This window comes from Tachysurus fulvidraco, chromosome 5 (assembly GCF_022655615.1).
Source record: "Tachysurus fulvidraco isolate hzauxx_2018 chromosome 5, HZAU_PFXX_2.0, whole genome shotgun sequence".
Lineage (NCBI taxonomy): Eukaryota > Metazoa > Chordata > Actinopteri > Siluriformes > Bagridae > Tachysurus > Tachysurus fulvidraco.
In genome coordinates, this window is record NC_062522.1 from 24,552,773 (window position 1) to 24,580,239 (window position 27,467).

General features: G+C 37.6%; 1 protein-coding gene across 1 annotated transcript; it reads left to right on the forward strand.

Annotated features, from left to right (window-relative positions):
* The first annotated feature begins 42 nt into the window (after window positions 1-42).
* On the forward strand, window positions 43-25,439 carry LOC113643096 (ubiquinol-cytochrome-c reductase complex assembly factor 1). Its single transcript, XM_027147150.2, has 9 exons — window positions 43-260; window positions 1,749-1,853; window positions 10,972-11,079; window positions 11,762-11,834; window positions 12,209-12,266; window positions 14,278-14,386; window positions 20,229-20,306; window positions 23,828-23,941; window positions 24,934-25,439. The coding sequence occupies exons 1-9, from the start codon at window positions 183-185 to the stop codon at window positions 25,066-25,068; spliced, it is 858 nt and encodes a 285-aa protein (XP_027002951.1). The 5' UTR covers window positions 43-182; the 3' UTR covers window positions 25,069-25,439.
* The last annotated feature ends 2,028 nt before the right edge of the window (window positions 25,440-27,467 follow it).

Sequence of the window (27,467 nt, forward strand, 5' to 3'; positions counted from 1 at the left end):
GTTGCAGAACGCTTAATTTCGTCTCTTTTTTAGCCGAGCCTGTTTGACGGTAGAACAGATCCTGACGTTGCTGGAAAAGAGGGCGGGGGACAGCAGTGTTATACAACGTGTGTTGTTTTAGCAGGGAAATAAATCCTGCTGTAAAGTTGTAATAATTTATTATTGTGACTTCGGGTTGAATCATGTATCGACGCCCTCTGCAGCAATGTTTCAGACAATTATTAAGCTCGGGTCTTTGTAGCAGGACCGTCTTCGGGAAGGTAATAAATTAGACGTTTGGTTGCGTTTCTAAGCTGTCATTGGAGTTGTTTTAGCTCATATACACTATCGGTGTAAACACCATATCCTTCTTATTAGGTGATAAAAGCCGTCCTTAGGTGATGTTGAAGTTTGTTTATAAATGTAAGGACGGATTCTTTCGTCATTAAACTTTGGGTATGTCATACATACACACATGCAGTGCCCTTTTACAGGTCCAGGCAAGTGCAACAGTCACACACTAATGTACTTGGGTTTTTGTTGTTGTTGTTTGTAGGCTGTTGGTATTATTTCATTTGCATGAGTGAAGTAATAAATCCCCAAAAATCTAGTGAGGGTTGATTGATTTGTGTCAAGTGTCTTTCACAAGGTTACAGCAATATTACATGCATTTTTAACCTGTTTCAAAACATTATATATATATATATATATATATATATATATATATATATATATATATATATATATATATATGTGTGTGTGTATGTATGTGTGTGTGTGTGTATATACAGTAGAAATGAGGAATAAAGGGCTGCAAACATTTACAAACAAACAATATGAATGCAAACATTTGTAGTGGTGAAAATTAAAAAAAAAAGTCATGACATTTTGATCAATATTTTAAATTCTTTAAAGTATGAATAAAAATGGGGGCACGGTGGCTTAGTGGATAACACATTTGCCTCACACCTCCAGGGTTGGGGGTTCGATTCCCCCCTCCGCCTTGTGTGTGTGTAGTTCGCTTGTTCTCCCTGTGCCTCGGGGGTTTCCTCCGGGTACTCCGGTTTCCACCCCCGGTCCAAAGACATGCATGGTGGGTTGATTGGCATCTCTGGATAATTGCCCGTAGTGTGTGAGTGTGTGTGTGTGTGTGTGTGCCTTGCGATGGGTTGGCACTCCGTCCAGGGTGTATCCTGCCTTGATGCCCTATGACGCACAGGCTCCCCGTGACCCGAGTAGTTCGGATAAGCGGTAGAAAATGAATGAATGAATGAATGAATAAAAATGCAATGTATGTTTTGAAAAACGGAAATGATTTTTATGAAATGATCCTATATACAATTTTTTTAGTGTTTGGGGATTTCTTTGTCATTTTGAAGTCCCAAAGTATTCATGCTGACGTCTGCTTACAATTAAAAAAAAAAATTATATGCTATTAAAATAATGCATATTATTATAACATTAGTAATGTGAATTGGTGATTTGGTTTAGCTGTAAAAAGTTTATTAAATCAATGTGGAACTGCAGTGTTGTCCTAGTTTTCTGTCTTAGTTCAAAGTATACATCTATGCAATAATATTATCACTGTAACCATTTTACGTTCCCTCATAACTATATGTAATCAGACCAGTATCCTCAGACCAATATCATCACGCAAAATCTAATTAAATATTTTCATATAAATGACTGACCAAGGATGTTTTTTTTGTATTTTTGTTTGCATTATATTTTTAAACTGTTTTAATGTAGGTATTTTTCTTTCTCTTCAGGCCACTGAGCAGGATCTTGCCAAAACTTTGGTGTCTTGTCATTGCAATACAGGAGCTGTATTGAATACTCAGATGCGATGTCGAGCTCTTCACAGCACACAAGAGGTGACATTATTAAACATTATTTATTACTTGGGTTGAATTGACCACAGGGTTTTACAGAAGCCTTACAATTTGCAATTGTGCAAAAAATCATTTCTAAATGGCACAACGTTCCTATACAACACCTTCAGCTTGTATTGATCATGGGTAGATAAAGTATTCTGTACAGGCCAAATGAGGTGAAATATACTGCAGAATGCATGTAATTAATACTCAGTACCTAGTTCTGTTACTCAGCATACACTGCATTTACTTAGTTTTGCTATTAATAAACAATAGACTTAATATTAATTATATAAACTATTTCAATATAAACAATATCAGTGATGTTTGTTGAAGCTTAAAGATTTCTTAGCAGGCCAAGAATATTTACAATTCAATATACTTACTCTCCTTTAGTAGTTGGTACACATTTGCTGTGGCATTGTTTTAGTTAGCTTCTGCAGTGTCACAGCATTAATTTTTGGGCTGATGTTATACCGCCATGTAAAGTCTTGTCTGGCAGATAGCAAAGATTCTCAGTGGAATCTCGCCCTGAACTACTCTTTCACAATTTGGGTCTGATAAATCCTGGTATTTTCATTACCTGATGTCTATGCTGTCAAGGAAGAAAAAAAATACATTGAAGAAAAAACATGGTCATTCAGTATATGCACATAACATTGCTGAACCTAAACCTGACCTACTGAAGCAATCCCAGATAATAACACTGCCCCCCACAGGCTTGGTAGGTAGGCATTAGACATGATATGTGCAACACTTCATCTGCCTCACTTCTTACCCTGATGTGCCAATCACTCTGGAACAGGATCAATCTGGACTCATCAGACCACAACCCTTTCTTTAGTTTTCTTTGTATTTTGCACATGAAAATGCTCTTGATTTTACTATGGAACATAGCTGTGATTTCTTCTGTTGTTTTTTTTTTTAACAATTTGATACCACCAAACATTTAAGTAATCTCAGATCACGATAATTCAAGATTTTTTTTTCTGATCACGTTTCTTCATTTAAAATAATGGTTCACCGGTATCCTTTCAGATTTGAACAATGTGTTGGACAGTTTTTAACACAATGTTAGTAGTTTCAGCAATCTTCTAGTTGTTTAATTTGCTTGATGCAGGCCAATAATTTGACCGTTCTGAAACAGAATAATAGTTTTGTCATGAACACAGGATGTGTCTTTCAACATGGTTGTTTAAGAGATGAGAAGCTACTTACCACATCATTTAGGGTCAAATAACGTGTTTCCAGGTGAAACATATTATTCAATACGGTAATTAGCATGTGAAATTTAGATGGTTCCTTTTTTTTATATTCCCAGGCAGTTGGATGCTTGCTGGTGCCTCATGCAACCCAAATGGGGTTTTCATAAACTGGAACAGGCTTGTGGGTGTTTTGAATGATGTAATCCATGGAATTCCTCTTTAATGGAACATTTCAGTAGCCCTTGCAAATGTGAAGTGTGGTAACATCTCATTTCTGGGCATTGGGTAGGCATTAGACTGGGCCACAGTTTCCCAAAGCTCATACAAAGCCTCAGCGATTCTGTTTTGGACATCAGAACAATCAGGTTATTCCAGGTGCTGGTTGAGGATTTGATTACTCTCATTGCCATCATTAAGATAATCTAGTTTAATCTACAAAGCTCTACACAGTGTGGCCTCTGTTGAATAGTAGGAGGGTCCGTCAGTTGGATGGAGTGCTCCTACACATTGGTTCTCCCAGGCTCAGGTCTGAAAATCTCAGGGTAGTCAGCAAAGCTTTAAAGGAGCTACTCTGGTCACTCTTCAGATTATCCAGGTTTCCAGTAGTTTACCCTGTCATCAATTTCCTTATTCTAAAGGACCACCTTGCATGCAGACAAGGCCTTATTCCACTGAGGCATCTTCCCTTGCCACTCTTTGATGAGGTTGACATGGTACACTTGGCTCTACCTTACCTTTGTCTGGGTAGTGTACCTTGTAGGTGACCAGCCCCATTTTCTGATGATGGTGTAAGGCCCTTGCTGCATTTCCAACAGCTTACCTGGAGAAAATGACAACTGCAGCTGCATCTTCTGGAATGTTGGTACTTGCAGTGTTTAGCATGCTGGTCATACCATAGATTCTGGATTTTGTGGACTTTCTTGAGAGTCTCACCGCCCCAAACATCTCCTGACACACTCTTATCTACTCATCAAAGACGGTGTGACAGTGTCTCCAAATGGTTCTATATACAGAAAAAAACCCATGGCTCACAGACTGTCCATGCAAATTTCTCTCCAGCAGAGTGCACCACCAGGTAGTGTGGATAAGATAGTAGTGATATGTTTATATCTTCTGATTGTACTCTGACTTATTCTGACATACTGTCTTTATTTACAACAATTGTTTCTGCATCATGTTGACATCATTTTCTATCTTAGCAATATTTCTAACATAAAATAAGGCTATCCTACTAGTATTACCTGTTTTAAAAAACATGTTGATAAGACTATGCAGGTTGATAATTTTGAAGAGAATTAAAACAGACTAAGTGCTGATCAGAAGTAATATTATCTACTGCATATCTATTAAATAGTTTGGATTTAAATTAGTATTCTGAATTTTCTGCCTGATCAATTTCTCTCTTACAATAATTTATGAAGTCATTGCTACTGCATATTAATGGTGTTTGCTTTTTCGATAGTTGTATTAATACTAGTTAATTTTGCTAGAGTAATAAAGAAAAATTTGGGTGGTTTTCACATTAAAATACTGATAATTTAGCTTGAAGCCATGTTCTAATTTCCTAGTTGATTGTTTTAAGGCAGCGGTGCCCAATCGTATCCACAAAGGGCCGGTGTGGGTGCAGGTTTTCATTCCAACCAAGCTGAAGCCGCACCTGATTTAATCAGCTGTTCTTGGCTTTTAGTAGACTCTGTTATGGCTTCTGCTTGCTTGGAATGAAAAACTGCACCCACACCGGCCTTTTCCGGATAGGATTGGACACCGCTGGGTTAAGGTTTGTGTGTGGTCATTGTACCTGTGTGATTAGTTTTTTCTATTTAATTATTTTTTTCTTTTAAAATGGTGACTCTTAGTGCTTTGACGCTCTTCTAAATGACGATTAACTGTTTGCAGTATACAATTCACACCTCACACATTTAAAAAAAAATGTAATATAGTTTTTTATTCAGTGAATAATATATACTGTATCTTTCAAAAATATGAAAATTCTGTAAATAACAGAAATTATCACAGTAAACATAGGATTGCAAATAAAACCATATTTACATATTCAGAAATTTGAAAAATCTGTAAATGACAAAACAATCACAATAAGCCATGGGCGTAAATTTCATTTAACAGTAAGGCGTGGGGTGAGGGGGGGGGGGGGGGCCCAAAAAAAATAAAATTTCTCATGAGCAATTTTTGAAGGGGGGACACAAATAATAGTCTAATTGTACTTATTAAGATATGTCCCCACAGTGAAAAACTTTGCTTTTATCATTATTATTGTAGCATTATGGTTATTTTCAAAGTTTTTCTCAGGTTCAAATTTTCTTTTTCTCCGTCATTTTATCTAGTCTATGAGACTGTGAGGCAAGGCAAGTTTATTTATACTGTAGCACATTTCATATTCAATGGTAATTCAAAGTGCTTTACATAAAGAAAGTAAAACTATCACAACAATAAAAACAAGGAATTAAAAAAGGTTTAAAAATTTATTTAAAATTAATTAAGAGACTTAAGAACAGAATAGAATTTGATTATACAAAAAAGTGAGGTCAGTTCGGACGTAGCACAGTGCTCATTTAGTAAATACACGGCTAAACAATATGCTAATTGTGGCCGTTAATGTTAACTTAACATTATGCCAAGTCGTCCCAAATAAAACAATGCATGGGAAACGGCTTTGGCGTGTTAGTGCACTATGCAACAAGCAAGTAAACAAGCTAACGTTAACTAGAGAAGTAATATTTTAATTGCTAATATAGCAGATTCATGGAAAATTACATCGGTAATCACTCATTTATGAATGAGTCTGCATCAACTACATCAAAGAGAATCGCTTTATTTAAAGTGAATAAAATCCCCTACTTAATGGAGTTCAACATTAACTGAGCCGCAGCCAAACACCTGACTCGTGTGTGCAGAGTAGGTGAGATAAACTGGGAAAGCAGGCAGTGCTTCCACTTCCACTGTTTCTAAATGCATTTTTTTTCTACTTACACAATTATTTAGGTATACATACATATATTTTTCATAATAGAGGGTGCGATTTTTTTTTTTTTTTTAAATAATTTTTTTTTGGGAGGGGATAATCCTCGGACATGTCCCCCCCGGGATTTACGCCCATGCAATAAGCTATGACCATATCAGAACATGCCATAAATGTCACATTTCTAAACAAGGCTGATCCTGCTCCCTAATGGCTTGGTAGATTATGGGAAAGAAACATTAGCATGTTGACTTTCTCTGGCATAAGACAACATCTATCAGGGGTCACAATATTGCCAGCTGTACTGAACATTCTTTCTGAAGCAGTACTTTTTGCACAAATGCACAAAATGTTTTTTCCAAACCTGGATTCATTATCTCGCCACCACAGCAGAGGATCTTCTGAGGTATCTAGTGCCCCTTCCTGTAGGTACCGTGTCAGTTCAGCATCAGCTTGCACTCTTTTTGGCAACACATTGGTAGACGGTTGAGCTCTTATGTGATGCAGTAGATCACACAGCCTCTTCTTTTTTGGTGCAGGAGGTGTTTTATCTACATCATCTTCTGCAACTGCTTTGTTAGACACTGTAATGGGTGAAGGCAAGCGGTTCAGTTATCTTAAAAAATATATATATATATTTTAAATTATAAAATGCATTTCCTACCTTCCTCCTCTCCATCATTTTTAAAAGTGTCTTTGGTGTCACTTATGATTCCTGTTTCTAAAAAAAGTGACCCCTGTACCTTTTGGTCAGTAAGCGTGGCCTTTATCAGGAGCTTTTAATGTTAGCTGGGCTATACTTCTGTTCAAGAACAGCACACATTTTTGTCTTGATATTTTATGTTAGAAATGTCAATGGAGTCAGGGGATAAGAGTTGCCCTTTTAAAAATACCAGTACAGGTTTCATGAAAGACCCTGTTGCATACCTTTCCCCTGATTAACATCAGCCAGAGGTTTCAATGGTGCATTGATGAACTAGAGGACAGATAGTTGTTCCAGACCTTTGTACCCCATTGGTTAGAGACATCTAACATATTTGGTATAGTATTATAAGTTTTTAAAAACTATAATTTACATTACAAAAATAGCTTCAGATACAAATTTGTGATGATTTCAAGTAGAAATAAGGATTAATGATATTACTGTATACTACATTTAAGTAGTTATTTTATACATACATACATACACACATATATATTAATTATATATAATAATAATAATTTATGTAGTGTAAAATAATATAAACATTAATCCTTATTTCTAATTGAATGTCTCAGATTTGTATCTGAAACTAATGTCATTTTTTATTAGATAGATAGATAGATAGATAGATAGATAGATAGATAGATAGATAGATAGATAGATAGATAGATAGATAGATAGATAGATAGATAGATAGAGCTGGACCACATGTCTGTAGTAGCGGAATAAAAAGGAATTTGTTTCAGATTTTTTAAAATATCTTTCTTCACTTGGTTGTACTTGGTTTCTTCATCAGTATTGCTGTTTTTAAAAAAAATGTATGTTTTTACTGGCAATTCATATTGCTTGTCAAAGTTCTGGAGCATTTCTTTAAATGCTGGTTTTTCCACTGTATTAAACAGCTGCATCTGCTTCTACCTCATAATGCTGTCTGCCAGTATGCACCGTTTGATGCAGTCACATTTATATTTCGTTACCCTTTTGAAAGCCTCCGCTATTAGTAGCTGACGGGATATGTGTGGCTGTGGATGCCTTGAAAACTTCGTTAAATTCAGTGGGATGATCTGTCTTTATATGCTTTTTTAAGATTTGTGGTGGTGTTGCCTTTTGCCGGTATTTCTCTTTTACATATTCAACACACACATACTGCTGCGTCAGTGTCTTTCGGCCGTCCTTTTTTGTCAGGTATAATACCAAAATTTGCCCAGACAGCTGCCATAGTTTTTGGGTTTGATTTTAAAATCATCTTTGCTGTATTATTGTGCTAATATGGCTTAGTGATACAAAACTTGGCAGAACAGTCAGAACAGTGTAATTTGAACTCAACACGGGTATTTTCTTAGCGTAAAACAAGCAGAGCAAGCATGTTGAAAGTAGGGTGCTGCAGGTACAACAAGCTCCCCCTTGTGGCTAGTAAAAGTGCGCAATAACTGCAGTTTGGTTACAACGACCTCTCATTGTCAAACAACTGCAATAATACAGTAATTTAATAATTGTGACAGCCTTACATATTACAGCAGAAATTATGTGGCATTGTATGTGCCATTGTCATTGGTTTTCAACATTCAGGCAACACAAGATACCTAACATTATCACGACATGTACATTTCAGCCTTAAGTCATAACTCTCAAACACACATGCTTTGTCAAACGAAGGTTTTAGTGTTATGTCAGCTGCCTGTAATTAGTCAATATTATTAGGTGCCTTCTAATCCCTGACTTCCAAAATTTTTGTGGGTACTTCTGAGATTGGTGTACCAAAGTATTCCTCTACTTTGTGCTGCTGACATGATTTTAGTTTACAGCTGCTCTGGATCTGACTATTGTCAAAGTCTGGTAGATGCTGCAAACTATCCTGGCTTTGACCTATGTTAGCACCCGAAAAGACACAGCATTTTCAGTGGCATGACATGCACTCATCAGCAGGGAGTCTTTAGAACCACCAACTTTGATGTTCTATGTCCTCCCACTCTTGATATGCTGGCATTCTGGGCTCCTGACATGTCACTTAGGAAGGGATCTGCATCTGGGTAGGAGCTCACCAGCAACTCTCCCATCTGACATAACCACATCGTAATGGACTGCTGGGGTGGGGAGCTCCAACCACAGACTCAGTTTCAATTCAGGTGTTGCCAGTGGCTCTGGTGACATTCCCTGCTGGAATGATTCTCTAAAATTGTGACTGACTTATGCATGAGGGAAGCTGGCTTATGCATCAGGGTGCCCCCGCCCCCCGCTTAACACTATCTTGTCTATGTGTTTGTGTGTGCTTACTGGAGATTGAAGATCGGTATGGCTAATATGAATTGGAATGTAGTGTCTGAAAGGGTATGAAAGCACAGACCCAAGTGTGCACCTTAGGGAATGGCTAAAAATCTGCTTGTATGGGGAAAATAACATGGAATTAACTAGATGGTTGTAAGAATGAGTACTGCCCTGGTCACTGACCAGCCCTCTCTGTCAAAGTGTTCAGTGCTCAGTGTGGTGTTCACATTTCAGTACCTTGACACTTGAGGCTTACATTGCCATACTGTTCCCTCAGAAAATACTGTATGCAATGTTCTACAACATCTTCAGTAAGATCTATGCATGAATTTGGTTCAGCCTCAAACAGCTTGCATTCACCACTGGCTGACTTTACATACGTAGGCTGTGACAGCCATCATGAAGATGTTGGTGGCCCACCACTGAACCTGCTCTTTCATTTGGTGCGTTTCATGAAGGACTTTATGGACTTTAGGGACGTTTTGGACCTTTCTATACTGCATCAGGTATAAGCAGTTTGGTCTAGACTTTATGGTTGCCATTGACATTTCTTTTGCATCACTGGTGGTTTCAGGATTGTGGCATCGTTATTCGTCCAGATTCAGGTTCATTCTTCCGATTGTTCTTTTTGTGAAGGTCTTGGAATGCATGTGCATACACACAGTATTCAGTGTTCACTGAACTACACATTATAACTACAGTATATGTTATATTATTGACTAATTACTTAAGTCCTTAGAAACATTGTCTTAGGGTGCTTTCACACCTATAGTTCGGTTCATTTGGTCCGGACCAAAAGCAAAAAATGATACATTGTAGCTTTTTAGCAGTTTTGGTTCCTTTTCACACCACACTGATCGTTCTGTTCTGCACCAGTTGAAACGTACCAAAATGCAGTCATGTGATAACATCCACATCACTCATTGGCCACATGTCTTTGAGCGTATTTCCTGAATTGCTTCTCGATTGGTCAGAATAAACGTGCGGGAAATTTCAGCGAAACTCCGGAAGTAAACAAAAAGAGGAAAATACAGCATACAGTACACCATGGAGAGATGTCTGCACACTGCAATTATGTTCGTGGTTGTAATCTACTACATCGCTTGTGTACAGCACTCTATGCAAAGTCCTAATTTTCAGAATGAAGCGCGGATGCGGCTTGAAAATATAATTTTAATGCACTGCAATTGGCGAAGACGCATTGCAAGACACTTCAGGAGGCGGTGAGCATTTACTGTGACATGCTCATCTTCCAAAAATATTGCCAACGACACACTACGGCAGCTGGTTTCGTTCAAAATGCGCAATACTTTTTGCAGTTAGGTCTATTCGATCTCGGACCATGTTCTCACCACAAACGAACTGTACCAGAGTTTGTTTGAAAGCGTACCGAGACTACCTCTTCAAGGAGGTCTCGGTACGCTTGTTTAGTCCGCTTTTGGTGCGCACCAGAGTTCGATTGCTGCATTCTCACCTGCCCAAACGAACCGCACCAAATGAGCAATGGAACTCTGGTACGATTCAACCAAACTAAATAAGGCAGGTGTGAAAGCACCCTTATTTCACTGTGTACTATGTTAGCCATATATGGTTGAATTGAAAATAAAAGCTTTTTGACTTGACTTGTAACCCACGATTTTTTTTATCGTTGTGAACAGTGTTGGTGAATGTTGTCAGCTTGTTGAAGTCCTGTGTCTATGCCCAGAAAGTCTAGCTTTAATGAAGACATCATTACTTTCTTAGGGACAGCTTCTGCTTGTTCGTGTCATTTGGCAGTCTTGTAACATAACCTGACAAATTCCAAAACAACATGGTTGCGATTGCTATTACACAGTTGCTGTAAGAAATGATTCTTGAAATGTGTTGCATTGCTTGTTTGCTTACATATTAAACAGTTTTCATTTTTAACTTGTTTATTGCATATACTGTACCTGAAGGCAAGCAATATTTTCTCTCTCTTGTCTTCAGGTCCATGCTGTAAAACATACACCTCAGACTTCAGAGGAAGAAGTTGGAGCTTTCACCAAACTTATTGAGGCCATGGGCTTCACTGGGCCACTCAAATACAACAAATGGGTAAAATTGTTTTTATTTATTTAGCAGACACTTGTATCCAAAATAACTTGAATGAGTTTGCAATCTGTGCATGCAAGTGAACAGGACTTTATTTTAAATCCTACAAAATTAAAAACAATAAGCTTGGCCACAAAATGAAACATTATCCAGTAGGCCAATACCTGTTGATAACAAAATGAAAAATCTATATTACAAAAACAAAAATCATGTTATAATAGCTTTAGAACACATCACTTTTTATTTCATGTATAATGTTTTTTATTGTAGAGTACCAATTTTCTTCAAGTAGTGTTTGTTTTGTGTTTAATCAATGAATATACTGTTACTTCAATATTTAGTAATGGTTAGAGTAGACTACTTTTTATGAACAGCAGACTTTGAAAGTCAATCATGATCAGTTAAAAAGCTTTGCCTTTAAGTTTGTTTACTGTTGCAGCCAGTTACTTGTACAGTACATATTGTGCATATTGTTTCAGTGGAAAAGGTGAGTGACTTTTTCCTTTCTTCCATGAAAACAAAAAGGTCAACACACTGGGTCAAATTGCAGATGTTTCTTTTATACCACAGAAACAGTCGTTTAGGTCAACTGTATTATTCTATTAATATTTTATCATTGTATTGCAAATTGTGTAATTTTTTTTCCCTTTCTGTAAAGTTGACGAACAGTGTACTTCTCTTGCAGAAAATCAAAATAGCTGCTTTGCGCATGTATACTTGCTGTGTTGAGAGAATCAACTACGACGAGTTTTTTGAAAGTAAGTATTATTTATTTATTTTTGTTTATTTATTTAATGTTTTACTTTCGTTTGGTCAGAAAAGGGTTTTCTTGAAAATCTAGAAGCATGACCTTGTGAGGCTTGATTCATGCCTCTGAGGAGACTTCTTGTAAATGAACTAAAGTACCCAAGCACCCCTCAACTTTAGCAGAAATGAAATGAGCGTAAGGGGAACTCTTTATCACCATATGAAAGATTTATGTGTCGTTTTACAGACGTTGTTTTCTTTACCAAGGGGAGAAAAAAAACAGGTGCAAACCTGAACTGTTTGGTTTAATGTTGTGTTCTTGTTTCTGTTTCACCTTCCCCCCATTCTCCTTCTCTCCCTCTTTCTCCCTATCTTTCTCATATAGGGTGCTCCCTCCCTGACACACTCAACTCCTGGTTTTTGGTGGCACAGCTCCATGTTTGGTGAGTATTTGGACACTGATGCCTCTTTATGTTGTGTCAGCTATTCCAGGTTATGCCAGTTGTAGTGCAATATTATTGAAGGTTCCTGAAATCGTTTAAATTTCTTTTCACCCTCTCAGTCTATAATGAATTCTGATACAATTAGAATACAAAATAAAATAATATTGTAGAATAGAATTTACATTTATTCACATTTTTAGTTAAATGAACAGGTTTTTTTGTTTTTGTGGCTCACTACAGAACTTATAAATCTTTTGTGGGTAAACATTACTCTTAAACTCTTAAAAATGTAAAATTATATCTTTGAACATCTTGTTCTCTTTATTTAGAAATGTTTTGTTTGTCAGTAATGTCATCACATTTTATTCCCACTTTTCAACTACTAATTCACTAATGTATTAGTGCACATGCGACTGGCTCTGGCTGTGTTTATGAAAAGAGACTTTCACAAAATGTGACATCATCAGAATGAAACGAATGATTAATGGTGTGTGTTTGTGTGTGGGGGATAGGGGAGTGTGCATGCATGTGGCTGTTCTGAATGACCTTGTGATTAAATACACACTGAGCTTTTCCACTCAATGTTGTAAACACTACACCACCCGTATACCAACTGGCATTCACCGATTTAATTCATTATTTGCCAGCTACACAGTTTGCATAGGATCTGTCTCATTCTTATGTAACATGTTCTCATGTTATTTTTTACAATAGCTTACTGTAACTCTAAACACTTTTTGAATGTTATGAACAATTGTGTATGCTTTCATCTTTCTTATACTTATTTGACACATGCTATTGTTATTGTTTTAGTTTTAAAAAAATTAACATAGCATAATTTAATGGTACTGCTCTGTCAGTTACCCACTTTAACCAATTACACACAGGCTTGTGGTAAAAAATGTCTTATTGCTCAGTCTTTATTATTTTAGTAAATGTTTTTCAGTTAAATCTCTTACATTTTCTGAGTTTGTGTTGAATAAGGAGACTCAGTAAAGTTGCCTAATTGGCATGGATTACAGCACTTTATACTGTATATACTTTATATATGGATTGTCAAGTTTAAATAGCTTATGTATTTTAATTGCACATGGGGATTTATTAAAGTTTCATATTCATTGACATTAATTAAAGTGGTCTGATGAGACCTGGCATTAGGCTACTGGAAGATTTAGCACATGATGAATTCACAGAGGTCAGGTTGACCAAAGGACCAGTTAAAATTATCTATCATACCCCAACCACAGAATCAAACACAATTTGGTGGTACTTAAAGTATCATCAACATGAAAGCCAGGACCCAGTATGATGTTTGATATGAGTTTTACTGGCACTCTTCAACTGTATGTTTAAGATTTTGTTTTATCCCACCAAGCAAGGGGCATTAGAGCAACACATGCCAATTCTCTGACAGCAAGTTTGGCAACACATTTGCCTTCCTTAATAAGAAAACAGATTATAAATCTGGAAATACTGTCCATTTAAGGTAAACTGTGCTTCTTAATGGATGAAACATTAGCATTTTTGAATGGCTATTAGCATTTCTAGGCTCTAATCATGTAACCATTAAGTTTCCCAAATCATGGTAGACAAGCTTGTGCTGTCAAAAGTCAATATGAATGAATGAATTAATATAAATATCCTATGTTGTGTGATCATGTATGTTTTAACTGTATTTGCAGTTTATTTTGTATTTGCAGCAGCAGCTTTTAAAGAAATCCAGAACAGTTTGCTGTCAGAAATGAGGCAATGGGGAGATTTATAACTAAACATTTGGTATACAAGAAATTAAGTCTGTAAAGTTAATCTGGAGTTCTGACATGGATTTCTTTCAGCAGCACTCAATCTTTTTCATTTTTTTGCCACCTAGACAGGTGTCATTTATTAATAATTGACATTGTACCATGACATACACACACTTCATGGAATTTGTAATCCTACTGTAGAGGCAATCCAAAATTGGCACCCAATATCTACTTTCCCCTAGTTCTATTGCATATCTCTTCTGCAGGATGTGCCTGGTGAGGATGAGGCAGGAAGGCAGAGAAGGGAAGTATATGTGTCGCTACATCGTACATTCTATGTGGGAGGATGTAGAACAGAGAAGCAAGATCATGGGGGTAAGTTTCAGCAAGAGGTCGAGTTTGAACCTTTTTGTGACTGTTTTGCATAATCCATGATACATGATTAATGTTTTGAAAGCATGATATCTTTGGCAACACTATAACATGGTATCAGTTTTATCACAATACCTGTTACTTAAACAGCACAATTGTATTTTGCTCAATAAAGAGGGTTGCAGAAATAGTGTTTAATGATTTGCAGTAAGAACAAATATTGTAGTGGTAATGTAGCATAAAAATAAATACTAACATTTATATTTGAGAGTTACAAGTATTAGCCACTGTATCAAAATTAAGATGTGTGTGCCAGCTCCATTCATAAAAGACTAATTAAAACCACCAGTCATGGGTTGAATCCTAATTCCATGACGGTTGGGTTTATAATTCAATCTAGGCATTACACATATATATTTTGATAATGTAACCTGGGAACACCATGATTTCTTCAATTCATTCCTGAACAATTTTCTGCACTGTGGTTGAATATTTACACATATTGTTGAAAGAGGCCGCTGCCTTTAGGGAATACTGTTGCCATAAAAGTGTATATTTAATCTGCATTAAGGTGGATGGTACATGTCAAAGAAATATTCACATTTATGTCAAGACCCCATTTTCTTAGCAAAATATTGCCCAGAGCATCACATTGCATCTTGCCATTTTCACATAGTGTGTCCAATACAATATGTGACTTAACAATATGTGACTTATCAAAATAGACTAGAGGTCTTCACGGGTCCACTTGGATCCGGAAACCCGAGACCCGAGCGGGTTCGGGTCTAAAAGTTTCACGTGTGCCTCGGACACGTCGGGGAATAATTATAGCCGCATCGGGTCTAGGGTAATTTAAAATGAATGTGTTTTTACCAAATGGACCCGAGAAGACCCGAACTACTGTCCTTTTCCAACCTTTCCTCTGTTTGCCAAGACCGGTAAGCAACATTCGGGTCCAGTCAGGTTGAAAAAAATTGCCAACCGGTCGGGTCGGACTCGGGTCTAATTTTGTCGGGTTTGTCTCGGGTTGGGTCTTTCTTTAAAAAAAAAATTTATGCCCGTCGGGTTCGGGTAAAAAGTGAATCGGGTCCCTTTGGGTCGGGTACATTTCTTTAGACCCGAGGATACCTCTAGAATAGACCACATCCTCTACGGTCCAGTTCTTATGTGCACATAGCCATTGTAGGCACTTTGAAGGGGTCAGTATGCAACCAATCTGCAGCAATGCAACCCAATACACAGCAAGCTGCAAGTCACCGTTGTGTTCTGACACCTTTCTATCATAGCTCTCAATACTGTATCTCTTCTGTGGAATTGAACCGTAGAGGCTAGCCTTCGCTCCCCATAAGCTTCCATGGGTGCCCATGACCCTGTTGTCAGTTTACTGGTTGACCTTCTTTGGACCACTTTTGGTAGATACTACCCCTGCAAGTAGAACAACTTTGAGAAAGGCCAGATTCTGATTTCTGCTTCACTCTACAAGACATGCTGTTTTGGAGATGCACTGACCCAGTCATCCAGCCACCAGAATTTGGCCTGAGGTGCTCAAACCCTTGCACTTGCCCAGTTTTCCATCTTTTTAAACATTAACTTTGAAAACTGACTGTTCACATGCTGCCTAATATATCCCACTCCATGATGGGTGCCACTGTACCCAGGATGAAATATTTCAACTGTGGTATCCCATCAGCAATCATGCATCAGCAGCAAAATGCATAAAATAATATTGATACAGGTCAAGAGTTTCAGTTCATGTTCAAGCCAAATAAAGTGATTATATAGTCACTCACATTTTGATTACTATGAGCATGTGTCATTCTTAGATTTTGGTAAAGTCCCTCACACTGATCTTCAATGGACTTAAATTTACCACTACAGGGGGTTGTTAATGTGCTCAAAACTTGTCCTATCTCACAGTTTTATATGAATCTGTGGAATAACCGAGGCTGGTTGTCTTATTAAGCATACAGAGGAATATCAAGCCAATACTTTGTAGTTCGGGTTCAATATTGGATTAAATATGGTAATCAGACTGATTTATGTAATGTAACTGACATTTTGTAACAGTAAATATACAACAGATAGCAGTACAAACATCATTTGTCTATTATATTAGGATTATATTTGTTCTTCGTAACTCTAATTAATGCTTGACTACTTCACTATTTACTTTAGTAATGCCATTCAGAGGTGTATTACAATTGTTTAACAATGTAACAAAACAAAAAAAAAGTTTAACGGTGCTGTACCATGGCTGAATACACACTTATTTCAGCAATCTGTTGTGTTGCTCACAACCTGAGTTTAAATATTTCAGTTAATGCAATATTTATACAGGTGCAACAGCATAATTTATCACATATAACCACAGGATACTGTCACTAATCCATGCGTCACTCTGTGCTGTTATAGTATTTTCTAGCTTTCATTGAGCAGTGCACAACATGGAAAAAGAAACCATAACCACACTCTCAATGAGCCAGCACGGCATGGCACTATGCAGGAGCTGTAGCCATTCGGCCCTGCTGAGGGGAAAAAAGGATAATGTTTCTTGACTTTTACAAATAATTCCCAAGAATTCCTATGAAAAGTGTTTTTCTACATATTAAAAAAACTGAGAAATTAAATCTGGACTGTAGTGACACTTTAAAATGTGTATATGCACATGCATGTATGTGTATTTAATGAAATCAGCAGCTCTACTGTCAGATCCCCTTTCACAGGCCCCTAAGTCTGAGTATTTTACTTTGCAGGCTAATGATATTTTCACATTTAAGACCATTAAGCCAATAGAAGTGATTCATTTTATGCAAATTCCATTTCTCCTACATGTACAGTATATGAAATTACTCTTTGCTACAGTGTAAAGTAGTAGTGAGTGTATAGCTTGTATGTGTATATATATATATTATACACAGTATACACACACACACACACACACACACACACTATAATTTACTATATGAGACAATCTTTTGGTAACAGACTGCCCTCTTCTTGGGTAAACAGAAGTGTAGGTACAGGCAGTCTTACAGGTAAAAACACAATATTTGGTTGCATGTTCCAAACTGATTCATACATATTCATGCATATTTTGTTTTACGTTTTTGAAGCTTTTCCAAACTTCTATCACCATTTCTTTTTGGTTTTGTTTGGTTCTCCCTTTAGTCTCACATGAAATGAATGAACAATTGGGTTAAGGTCTGGTGATTGACATTGGCCAGTCTAAAAGCTTTCACTTTTTTCACCGATTAAGGACTTTATACTGGCAATGTGTCTTGGGTCATTGTCTTGCTGTTACTCCCAATCAGATTAAATACATTTCTTTGTACCTTACCAGAGAGAATGTTTCTGTATAACATTCATTGATTACACACATATATATATATATATATATATAATCACATATATTGATTCGCAAATAAACAGTGGGACGAGTCACAAAAGTTCTGGAATCAACGGTGGTGGTATTGTCATCACTTGGGCTCATAATGGAAGAAGGAGAATGAATTCAGAATTATACAGAAACATTCTCTCTGGTAAGGTACAATGTTTCTGTATACTTCTGAATTCCTTCTCCTTCTTCCATTATGAGCCCAAGTGATGACAATACCACCACCGTTGATTCCAGAACTTGTGACTCGTCTCACTGTTTATTTGCGAATCATTTTATGATTCACTATATTTTCTGCTTGTTGCATCTTCGAGCAGGGGATTGCGATACCTTCACCCCTGTGACGGGTGTTGTCACTGACCATTGTTTCTGGGTTTTTCTTCACCGCTGTTTTAGTCAACTGCTGCTGTTTTCCATGGTCTGTTTAATTTCTGGTTGTTAGTGTACCATCTGACATTGCAAATTGTGGATATACCCAATATTTATGCAGCAGCTCTGATTGATTTTCTCATGTTTTTAAGCTTAAAAATGGGTAGCTTTTCTCTCTCAGACAGCTTTCTGGTCTTTACATGGGTTTAACCCTTTTGACAAAATATGCAGCCTTATACAGGGAAAACCAGGATTTAAATCAACCATTGAGCGCTATTACTAGTTTAAACAATTTATATAAGAGGACATGGATATTTTTCATCACTTGTACAATAATTGGGTTCAGACAAAAATGGTGCTGTTAAATGTTAATGTTCCATGTTGTCAAGGCAATAAAAGCTGAAATTCTAATCTCATATTCATCTTTTGATCTGAAACCCAAATGTACTCCTGTTATAACAAAAAGAAGCAAATTGAATTTGCTATTTCGATACTTTCTCAGGGACTGTACTTTTGGCCATATAGTGTGGCTAAACACACACTTAGCAGAATAACATTGGTTCTGCACTTTGGTCCTTTGATGATATTTTATCCAGCCAATAATTCTGTGCTTTACTGCACTTGGGAAAATATTTTGTTGACCTCCTTGCATTTGTATCTTTCCATAATTGTCACAACATGTGTCTGGAGGAAGTACACTTTTTTTCGTCGTCTCTTGATGGTGTTGTACATTATATGACACACATGAAAGTAGGTAATGAGTCTTGTTGAGCCATTTTAAGACACAAGGGTTTTATTCCAAATGTATTTACTTTGTTTTTTGGATGCTGTATAAAAGCATTAAAGTCGCAACAGAATGTTGACCTCATTTTCCACTTTAGCTTTGTCACTTTATGTTAGGTGTTAGTTCAAAGAGGTTAGCCAGGTTTAAAACTAATTAAAAATGTTTATATATAAGAATTTAACAGGTCAGGGTTAAAAAAAAATCATGTAGAAGCAGTATGAGTAATTGCATGTTTGACAGGTTTGCAACAGGTTTGCTCAGTGTGAGTAGGGCAGTGTTACAGCATGTCTCTCAACCAAACCCTCATGACCATTAGGTTACGCATGCTAATTGTGTTGAGTTAAGGAAAACACTTGTCATTTGTGTTATGTGCCACCAGCCCTTGTTGAATTTCCATTAAGTCCAACACTTTGTGCGCACACACATACAGCATCTGGCTGGTGTTTGCACACCATTTTCAGGGTGTATGTTTTTCTAAGCGCTAGTATGCTTTTACAGACAGGATTGTGCATATGCAGCACTTTCTTGGCTTTCAGACTTGGTTCTTAGGGAAGTATAACATTCTGACCTGTAGTGAACTTATCAAGAAAAAGTTGACAAAGTTAATAAAGTATCAAGAAAAATGTAAGGTAGAGTGTGATGAGAGAGGAGAGCGTAGAAGATAACTAAGGAAAGAAGAAACGGAGTGTAAATTTGAAGGAGGTAAACCACAGCCAGATGACAGTAATTATTGGTCGGTCTCTGTAATCATGCACAGGTGCTTTGCGCACAGATTGAGGTTGCAAAAATACCTGTGGTACTTTAATAATAAAAGTTCATTCAGACCAAAAAATGTAATCAAACTTTTAAATCAAGGCATCTGTTCTTTATTCTAATAAAATGCCATATTTCGCATGTTTGATCAAATCTGCTGAATAAAATGCTACAAATAAAAGGAAACGTTTGTGTAAATTTAATAGCAACAAGTCTTTTATTTGTGACTGACTGAACAAAGGTGCTTCCAGTTAAACTAGCTTGTAAAAACTGGAGACTCACTTGGAATGTTTTTCCAGCCAGCATTTTTTTTTTCTAGGTGTTCTGCACCACTATGTGGTTTCAAAAGGAACCACACACAAAATAAATGGAAATGGAAAACAGTGCAACAGTAATTGGTATAGATTTCGATGGTGAAAAACTGAATGGTAGCCAAATGAACACTTCTTGTGAGAATTTTCTTTCTTTCTTTTTTTTTTTTTAGGGTCTGGTGTACAAAAATCTCATGCATCATGCCACCCCTCTTTTTTTTCTTTTTTAAATAGATTGATGCTACTCAGAGGAAGGAGGGTATGAGGGTTATGACTGAAACATTTTATGCTGCTATTTTTGGATATGATGAGGTAAGTGCACACACACACACATGGCCATGAGCAAACATTACATTGGGATTTGTTTGTTGTTAACATAAATACTTTCATCATTGAAGATTTCTAATTGAATTAAAGCATTTATCTATCTGTATTGGTTGAACCAGTTTTGCCTTCGATGCTTATGTACAGTAGTGGGACAAAGTGTCCCTGTTTTTTTTTTTCTTTTATTGCATGTTGGTCACACTGGTCACAGGTTTCAGATAATCAAACAAATTTAAATATTAATCAAAGATAAGAAGTAAACACAACATGCAGTTTTTAAATAAAGGTTTTTATTATTAAGGGAAAACAAAATCCAAACCCACATGGCCCTACGTGAAAAGGTGCTTGCCCCTAAACCTAATAACTGGCTGGACCACCCTTAGCAGCAAGAACTGCAATCAAGCATTTGCAATAACTTGCAATGAGACTGTTACAGTGCTGTGGAGGAATTTTGGTCCACTCCAAAGTTTAAAATATGGTTATATTTCAGTGTTACTTTTACGCCAGATGTAAACCTTCCAAAATGTTCAACATTTGTCTCGTCAGTCCTAAGAGTGTTTTCCCAAAAGTCTTGGGATCATCGAGATGTTTTCTGGCAAATTTCAGATGAAATGGGTTTTTTTTGCCCAGACTCTTTCTTGGAGCAGTCATGAATACTGACCTTAACTGAGGCAAGTGAGGCCTGCAGTTCTTTGGATGTTGTTGTGGGGTCTTTTGTGACATCTTGGATGAGTCGTTGCTGCGCTTGGGGTAATTTTGGTCGGCCAGCCACTTCTAGGAAGGTTCACAAACACCGTTTCACACAGGGCCATGTGGGATTGAATTTTGTTTTCCCTTAATAATAAAAACCTTTATTTTTTTAAAAAATGCATGTTGTGTTTACTTGTTACCTTTGACTAATATTTAAACTTGATTGATGATCTGTAACATTAATGTGTGACAAACGTGCAAAAAGAAAAAAATCAGGATGGGGCAAACATTTTTCACACCACTGTAAATGTTTTAAATGGAACCTCTAGGAACATGAGACAGGTGATCCCTTTGCCTTATCCTCTCCCCCTACTCGGATATCCCTTTTTCAGCTTCGGGAGCTTACACTCCTATTTTGTGTGGATGTTATGTCTGCATCAGGCTCTGAGGAGCTTCATGTAGGGGATGAGCAGCCGAATTTTTTGCCGAATTGCCACAGCAGTCTGTGCCATTCAAAGAGCTTTTGGAGGTGGTTACACATGCTGTAGTTAAGCTTAGCTTATATTGGCCTTAGGAAAAGGGCTAGCCTTGCCCAGTTGCTCCAAGCATGACGGCTGCACTCCACCTCTACACAGGCACCTCAAGTTTTTCCCAGACCTCCATATTGAGGTGTCAATATCAAGGGGTAACCCTAGGTGCAGTGGAGGGACATGGCAGCCAGGCACCAAAATTCTGGGCTAGAACACATAGGGGCCCTGGGCCTCAGGTTTCTCCTTCTCACCTTCTTGGTGGTTGTGTTTGACTAAACTACAATGAGGGCACAATTGTCCCATGCTTGGGGGGAGTCCATCATTTCTGCTGTGAAGGACATTTGACTAGGCTAATGCCTCTCTCCTGCCCAGGCACACAGGGTACTCGGCTTCCTAAATGGTAAGGGCCCTTGTTCCTAGCACTGAAACACTTTCTCCCAGAGCTGAGGGGCTACCATGTGTTGGTCCGTTCTGACAATATGACGGTTGTCTCCTGTATCAACCATCAGGGCAGTTACAGGTACAGGTGCTCGCTGTACAAGTGGGCATGGCAGATCTTGATCAGGGCAGAGACCAGGTTTCTTTCACTGAGAGAAATTTACATTCCTGTTCATGTGTATTAGGTAGCAGAGTTCCTGTCAAGGCTGGGGCTGCAGTCCTGGTGAATGGTGTCTCCACCCTCAGGTGATTGAACACATATGGCAGAACTTTGGCCAAGAGAAAGTGTATCAGTTCACCTCCAAGGAATCTATTCACTGTCCCCTGTGGTTCTCTAGGGCTGGACGCTATGGTACAGATTTGGCAGAGGCTCCGTCTGTATGCATTGACCCCAATAGCTCCCAGGAGTCCTAGGCAGGGTGTGCCAGGACTAAGTTCATCTGTTTTTGGTGGCTCCTTTAGGCCAGTCCAAGTATGGTTCTCAGACCTAATCTCAGGCTCAGTTGGCAATTTTCCACCACCGCCCCAAGATTTGCAACCTATCTCTTAGATTCTGGTCTTGCAACCAAGGTTGTGGAGACTATAATGAATACTAGGGCTCATTCCACTAGGATTTTGTCAGCTAAAATGGAGGCTCTTTTGACATTAGCAGGATCCAGGTCACTGCACTGTCAGTACGGTGCTGAAATTTCTGCAGTAATGCCTCTATGAGGGCCTGCTACTCTCTACACTGTAGGTTTATGTGATGGTCATTACCATGAACATCACACCCTCTGGTCTCCATGTTTCCTCTCCTGCTACCTCTCAGTAAAACTAAAGGGTCCTAGAGCCCCTTTTAAACCAAGACTCTTGAGAAGTTTCTGATCTTAAAAGCAGCTCTACTTTTAGCCTTGGCCTCCTTGAGAAGGATAAGTAATCTGTCAATGCATTCCAGGGCGGTATATGTTCCCAAAGTTCCTGTGATAACCGATCGTCCAGTCATTCTGCAGACCTTCTGCCCTTTGCCCTATGAGTCAGTAGAGCAGGAGAGACTGCAACTGCTGTGCCCATTTTGGGTTCTTAGCACTTATGTGTTAAGTCCTCTTCTCTTTTTGTCTGCTATGGTGACTGCAACAAAGGTACTCCTAGCAGCACCTTGTGCACTGGGAAGTGGCTATTGACCAGGCCTGTGGGGCGTGCAGTTTGACATCACCTCTGGGTGTTTGGGCTCACTTCACCAGGGGTATCAACCTCTTCCAGTGCTCTAGCCATTTGTGTTTCCCTCCAGGACATTTGTGTGGGCTGGTCCTTTGCGCACACTTTTATCAGTTTTTATAACCTGGACCTGGATCTAAAAGGATTTGGAGCTCTGCTTCTGGTTTGCGCATGCCCTTTCAAGACCTCTGGGTTCCGATAGCACTCTTTCACTTCTTGGGGAATTGGGTGACGTATGTAACCTGGTGTAGATTATTTTCTATAAATAATACATAATTTATATATGTTGTTCATTACTTAATAATACTGTATGTAGTAATATTTCAAAGTGATAGGATTTAAAATAAAAAAAAGTATTATTTTAACATTTATCATTTATTTTTCTATTGTGTATTAATTTCAAGTATAAAAGACTAAAGACTAAAAGGTGATCGATTTGTAATTAATCATAAAAATAATGATTGATTTAACTTTTTATTTGAAGAACATTTATTAACTTTTATGGAAAGCACCTCTTCTTCAGCTATTAGAGGTAAAAATATTTTCAGGCACAGAGCACATGTTCAGGACAATGAATATGCAGGTTTTTGATTTTGTGACCAGTATGATAATTTGGTAATTAAGTCAATGTTTAAAATGTGTTTTTATTCATTTTAGGGAATCCTGTCAGATGACTGTGTTCTTGCTGCAGCACTTTGGAGGAATCTGTTTAACAAGCAGTGTGAGGATTCCAGACAGCTCGAGCTTATGGTCGAATATGTGCGCAAGCAGGTCAGTGGGTGTGTGTGCGTATATCTGTTTAGTTTTAAACAGTTATACAGTTAACAATGTTATACTCAAATAGTCTTTATGAATGCAAGCTGAGTTGGCATTCACAACTGTGAGTTTAATCTGCACAGTGGAGCAGAGTGCACCAGAGTGTACCAGGAAAAAAGATTTCTAAATAATGCAACCCATTAATACCACAATACTACTTCTAGGTTGTAGCATTTGAACCCCATTCACCCTTTTGTAGCACTGTCCACTTACAAACACATCACCCAGGACACATGCAAATGGTATGAACCTCTACTAAAAAAAATTTGAACACAACCACTTTTCATCTGTTTTCTATCTGCAATTCTCTTTAATGGTGTTGACCTATTACAGCTGATAGTAGTAATATGGACAGTATCTGTGCAGTACAATATGGACAGGACAAAAAGAAGTGAGGGAGTGAGTGATGAAGGGGTGTAGGTCGAAAAAAAATAAAGCATCTAAAATTGTAGCACAAAAGAAGGAAACATTTCCTGTGGTGACCATGGCCCCTGCTTGTTGTTTGTCACCGGTGCAGTTTAATTCTAATCTTAGAGTGCACCGTTCATTGTTCGAGCTGTTTTAAATTTGGTTCTATTTGAATTAGATTTTTTTAGATTCTTTTTACCATGCCTTCTGTTATGGGTGGTAGCCATCAAAATTATTCCTGGTTTGCTTAGACTGCTTCTGCAGAATGTCCCTACCTAATACTCACTAACCAGTACACCAAAGGAACAAACATACATCACAGCATACCAAACATTATTATGGAATAAACACTTGCTGGGTTTTCAATCTCTGTAGTTTTAGTCACCCTGTGTCCAATATAGTTTAAATCTTTTTTTCTTGGCTGTCAAGAGTGAAAGTCTTATATCAAATCTTCCTCAAGGTTCAGTGTGTTCCTCAGTTTTTACTATACTGTGCAAATAAATACATAATTAGTCCTATTTCTGTCCTGTTCCTGACAGATGCAGTTTATTGATGCTCTCGATGGGGAAGATCTTCTCCTAACAGGAGAGGTTAAATGGCGCCCTCTGGTGGAGGAGAATGCACAGAGCATCCTGAAGGTGTCCAGTCCAACATATAATGATGCAGGCCTCTGATCAGTATGCTGTCAGACCCACAATTCCATGGATTGGATATTTGATTTGAAGACATGCCCTGCATTGCATGATCTCCTTATCTGTCTCAGTTTGTATCTCTCCCTCTCTCATTAAACCAGCATACTGTGATGGGACTGCGTGAAACTTTTAACCTAAGGGAGTATGGGGGATTCAGCCATTTGATGTAATTACACATTAGAAGAGATGGCATTATGTTTATGCCCTTAGCCATGACTGTATCTCCAACCCTATTCTCACTGCGTTAGAGGAACGTGTATAAGATTACTTGTTTGCTAGGATCGTCAAGCCTTATGGAATAAGGACTTGTTTGTTTTAATGATAAAATAAAAATGTTTCTTTGGTATCACACACAAAAGTCTTCGGTCTTTCACCAACATTTATGCACATACATGCACCCTTAAGTCAAATGGCAATGAACAATTATTTGTTTATGAAAACAAGCAGAGTATATGTATGCACTGTACATGTTAAAATGTTAAACACTTCTGGTAAATGGCAAGGATTTGTGATGTAACAAAGATGTACAGTTAATGTGAAATTACAGCATATAAATACTACGTGAAAAATAATAAGCATCATTTGGCTCTAATTAGATTATTTATAAATATTGATCTTATGATTAAGGCATTCCTTTGATTTAGATGGGGCAGTCGTGGCCTAATGGTTAGAGAGAGTCTGACTTGTAACCCGAAGGTTGTGAGTTCGAGTCTCTGGCCGGCCACGACTGAGATGCCCTTGAGCAAGGCACCGAACCCCCCAACTGCTCCCCGGGCGCTGCAGCATAAATGGCTGCCCACTGCTCCGGGTGTGTGTTCACTGCTGTGTGTGTGCACTTTGGATGGGTTAAATGCAGAGAACGAATTCTGAGTATGGGTCACCGTACTTAGCCGTATGTCACTTCACTAGTGTGTGTTTTGGGTCATTGTCATGCTGAAAGATCAAATTCATTCGTTGCTTGCTGAAGTTTACAGAAGTTAGTTTGCACTAAAATCTAATGTAATTGTTCATGATTATCTTCACTTTGATAAAGACTCAGTTTTGACTGAAAAGACACCACAAAACATGGCACCAACACCATGCAACAAAGTGGGTATAGTGTTCTGGTGATGTGCTTTTTTTCTTCTCCAAAAAAAAACATACTCTTTGGAATTATTCTTTCTTTTGACACGAGTTATATAGTTGAGATCACAATTCTTCTTCACTCTCTTGCAGCTGTGGTGAAACAAGGAGCAGGCATTTAAAGTGAAAGAAGGTTGTGTGTGTGTGTGTGTGTGTGTGTGTGTATTCCACACAAGTCATTGTAGAGCAAGAGTGCCAGAATTTACTGAGTAGGTTACTGTAGAAACATGAGGTATTGTGTTACCAGGAACTGCAGGACAGGCTGAATAACATGCTTTGTACAAAACACTGCAGTATTCACTTGTGAACACAGGCCTAGACTCTTATTTCCTTTTAGCTACAGTTATGATATTCTGGGCTAAAAGCATTGATGGAAAGAGTACAAAACACTGACCTACAAGTAATGCTGGTGTAGTAATAATTCCCTTTAATAAAAGTGGCTAAAAAGAAAAAATGCTTGAGTAAGAATACGCAATTTGTCTTAAATCCAAATTCAGTAATTAATTTCAAACCTAATTTCTAATAGACATTTGCATTGTTTACATAACATTGTTTATGTATTTCAATAAGAAAAGTGTCATAAAGCTAAATTATTTTCCATTTACAAATTAATTTTGCTACTTCCCAACCATGTTGAATCCAAAACACTCCTATTTTAATGGAAGATATTATATTAGAAAAATATTTAGCTGTTTTTTTTGCCAACAGAGGGAGCCACAGTCAATCCTCCAACAAACGAGGCTCATCATGCAGATGTTTATTGCACAAAGTATTGGTTGTGGTGTTTATTTATTGTAAGTAGTAGGATAAAAATGTGATTACACTTCAATTTTAGTATTCCTGTTTCAGATATTGCCATTAGCTATAATGTGAGCTAAGGTTTATAAATCATACACTCGTTACTGGTTACACAATCATAAATTGTTTGAACTAAAAAAAAAAAGAATATTCATGCTAAATCCATTCTAAATCAATTTTGCATTTTGTGTCACAGATTAACTTGATGGAAACTTGATGTTCAGTCCATCTCGTCACTATTTAGCCAATTAAGATATACAGAGTGATTTGCCATTTGTTCACAAACATGGCATATATAGAGAAGAATTAAATCAATAGTCTTAATAACAAAGATTCCAAAAGATCTAATTTATTCACACTTATTGTTGCAGCTGTTGGGTATTCTAATTCCATGCCACAAGCGAACATGCCACAATAATTCTTGATAGCGTGTCCTATTAACCCAGGACATTAGCTTTGAT

What these genes read in the sequence shown, in the direction of transcription:
- LOC113643096 (XM_027147150.2), top strand. Translation starts at nt 183, where the DNA reads ATGTATCGACGCCCTCTGCAGCAATGTTTCAGACAATTATTAAGCTCG. An exon ending in CTCTTCACAGCACACAAGAG is followed by an intron (nt 1,854 to 10,971) that starts GTGACATTATTA and finishes TCTTGTCTTCAG; the next exon opens with GTCCATGCTGTAAAACATAC. An exon ending in GTGGCACAGCTCCATGTTTG is followed by an intron (nt 12,267 to 14,277) that starts GTGAGTATTTGG and finishes TCTCTTCTGCAG; the next exon opens with GATGTGCCTGGTGAGGATGA.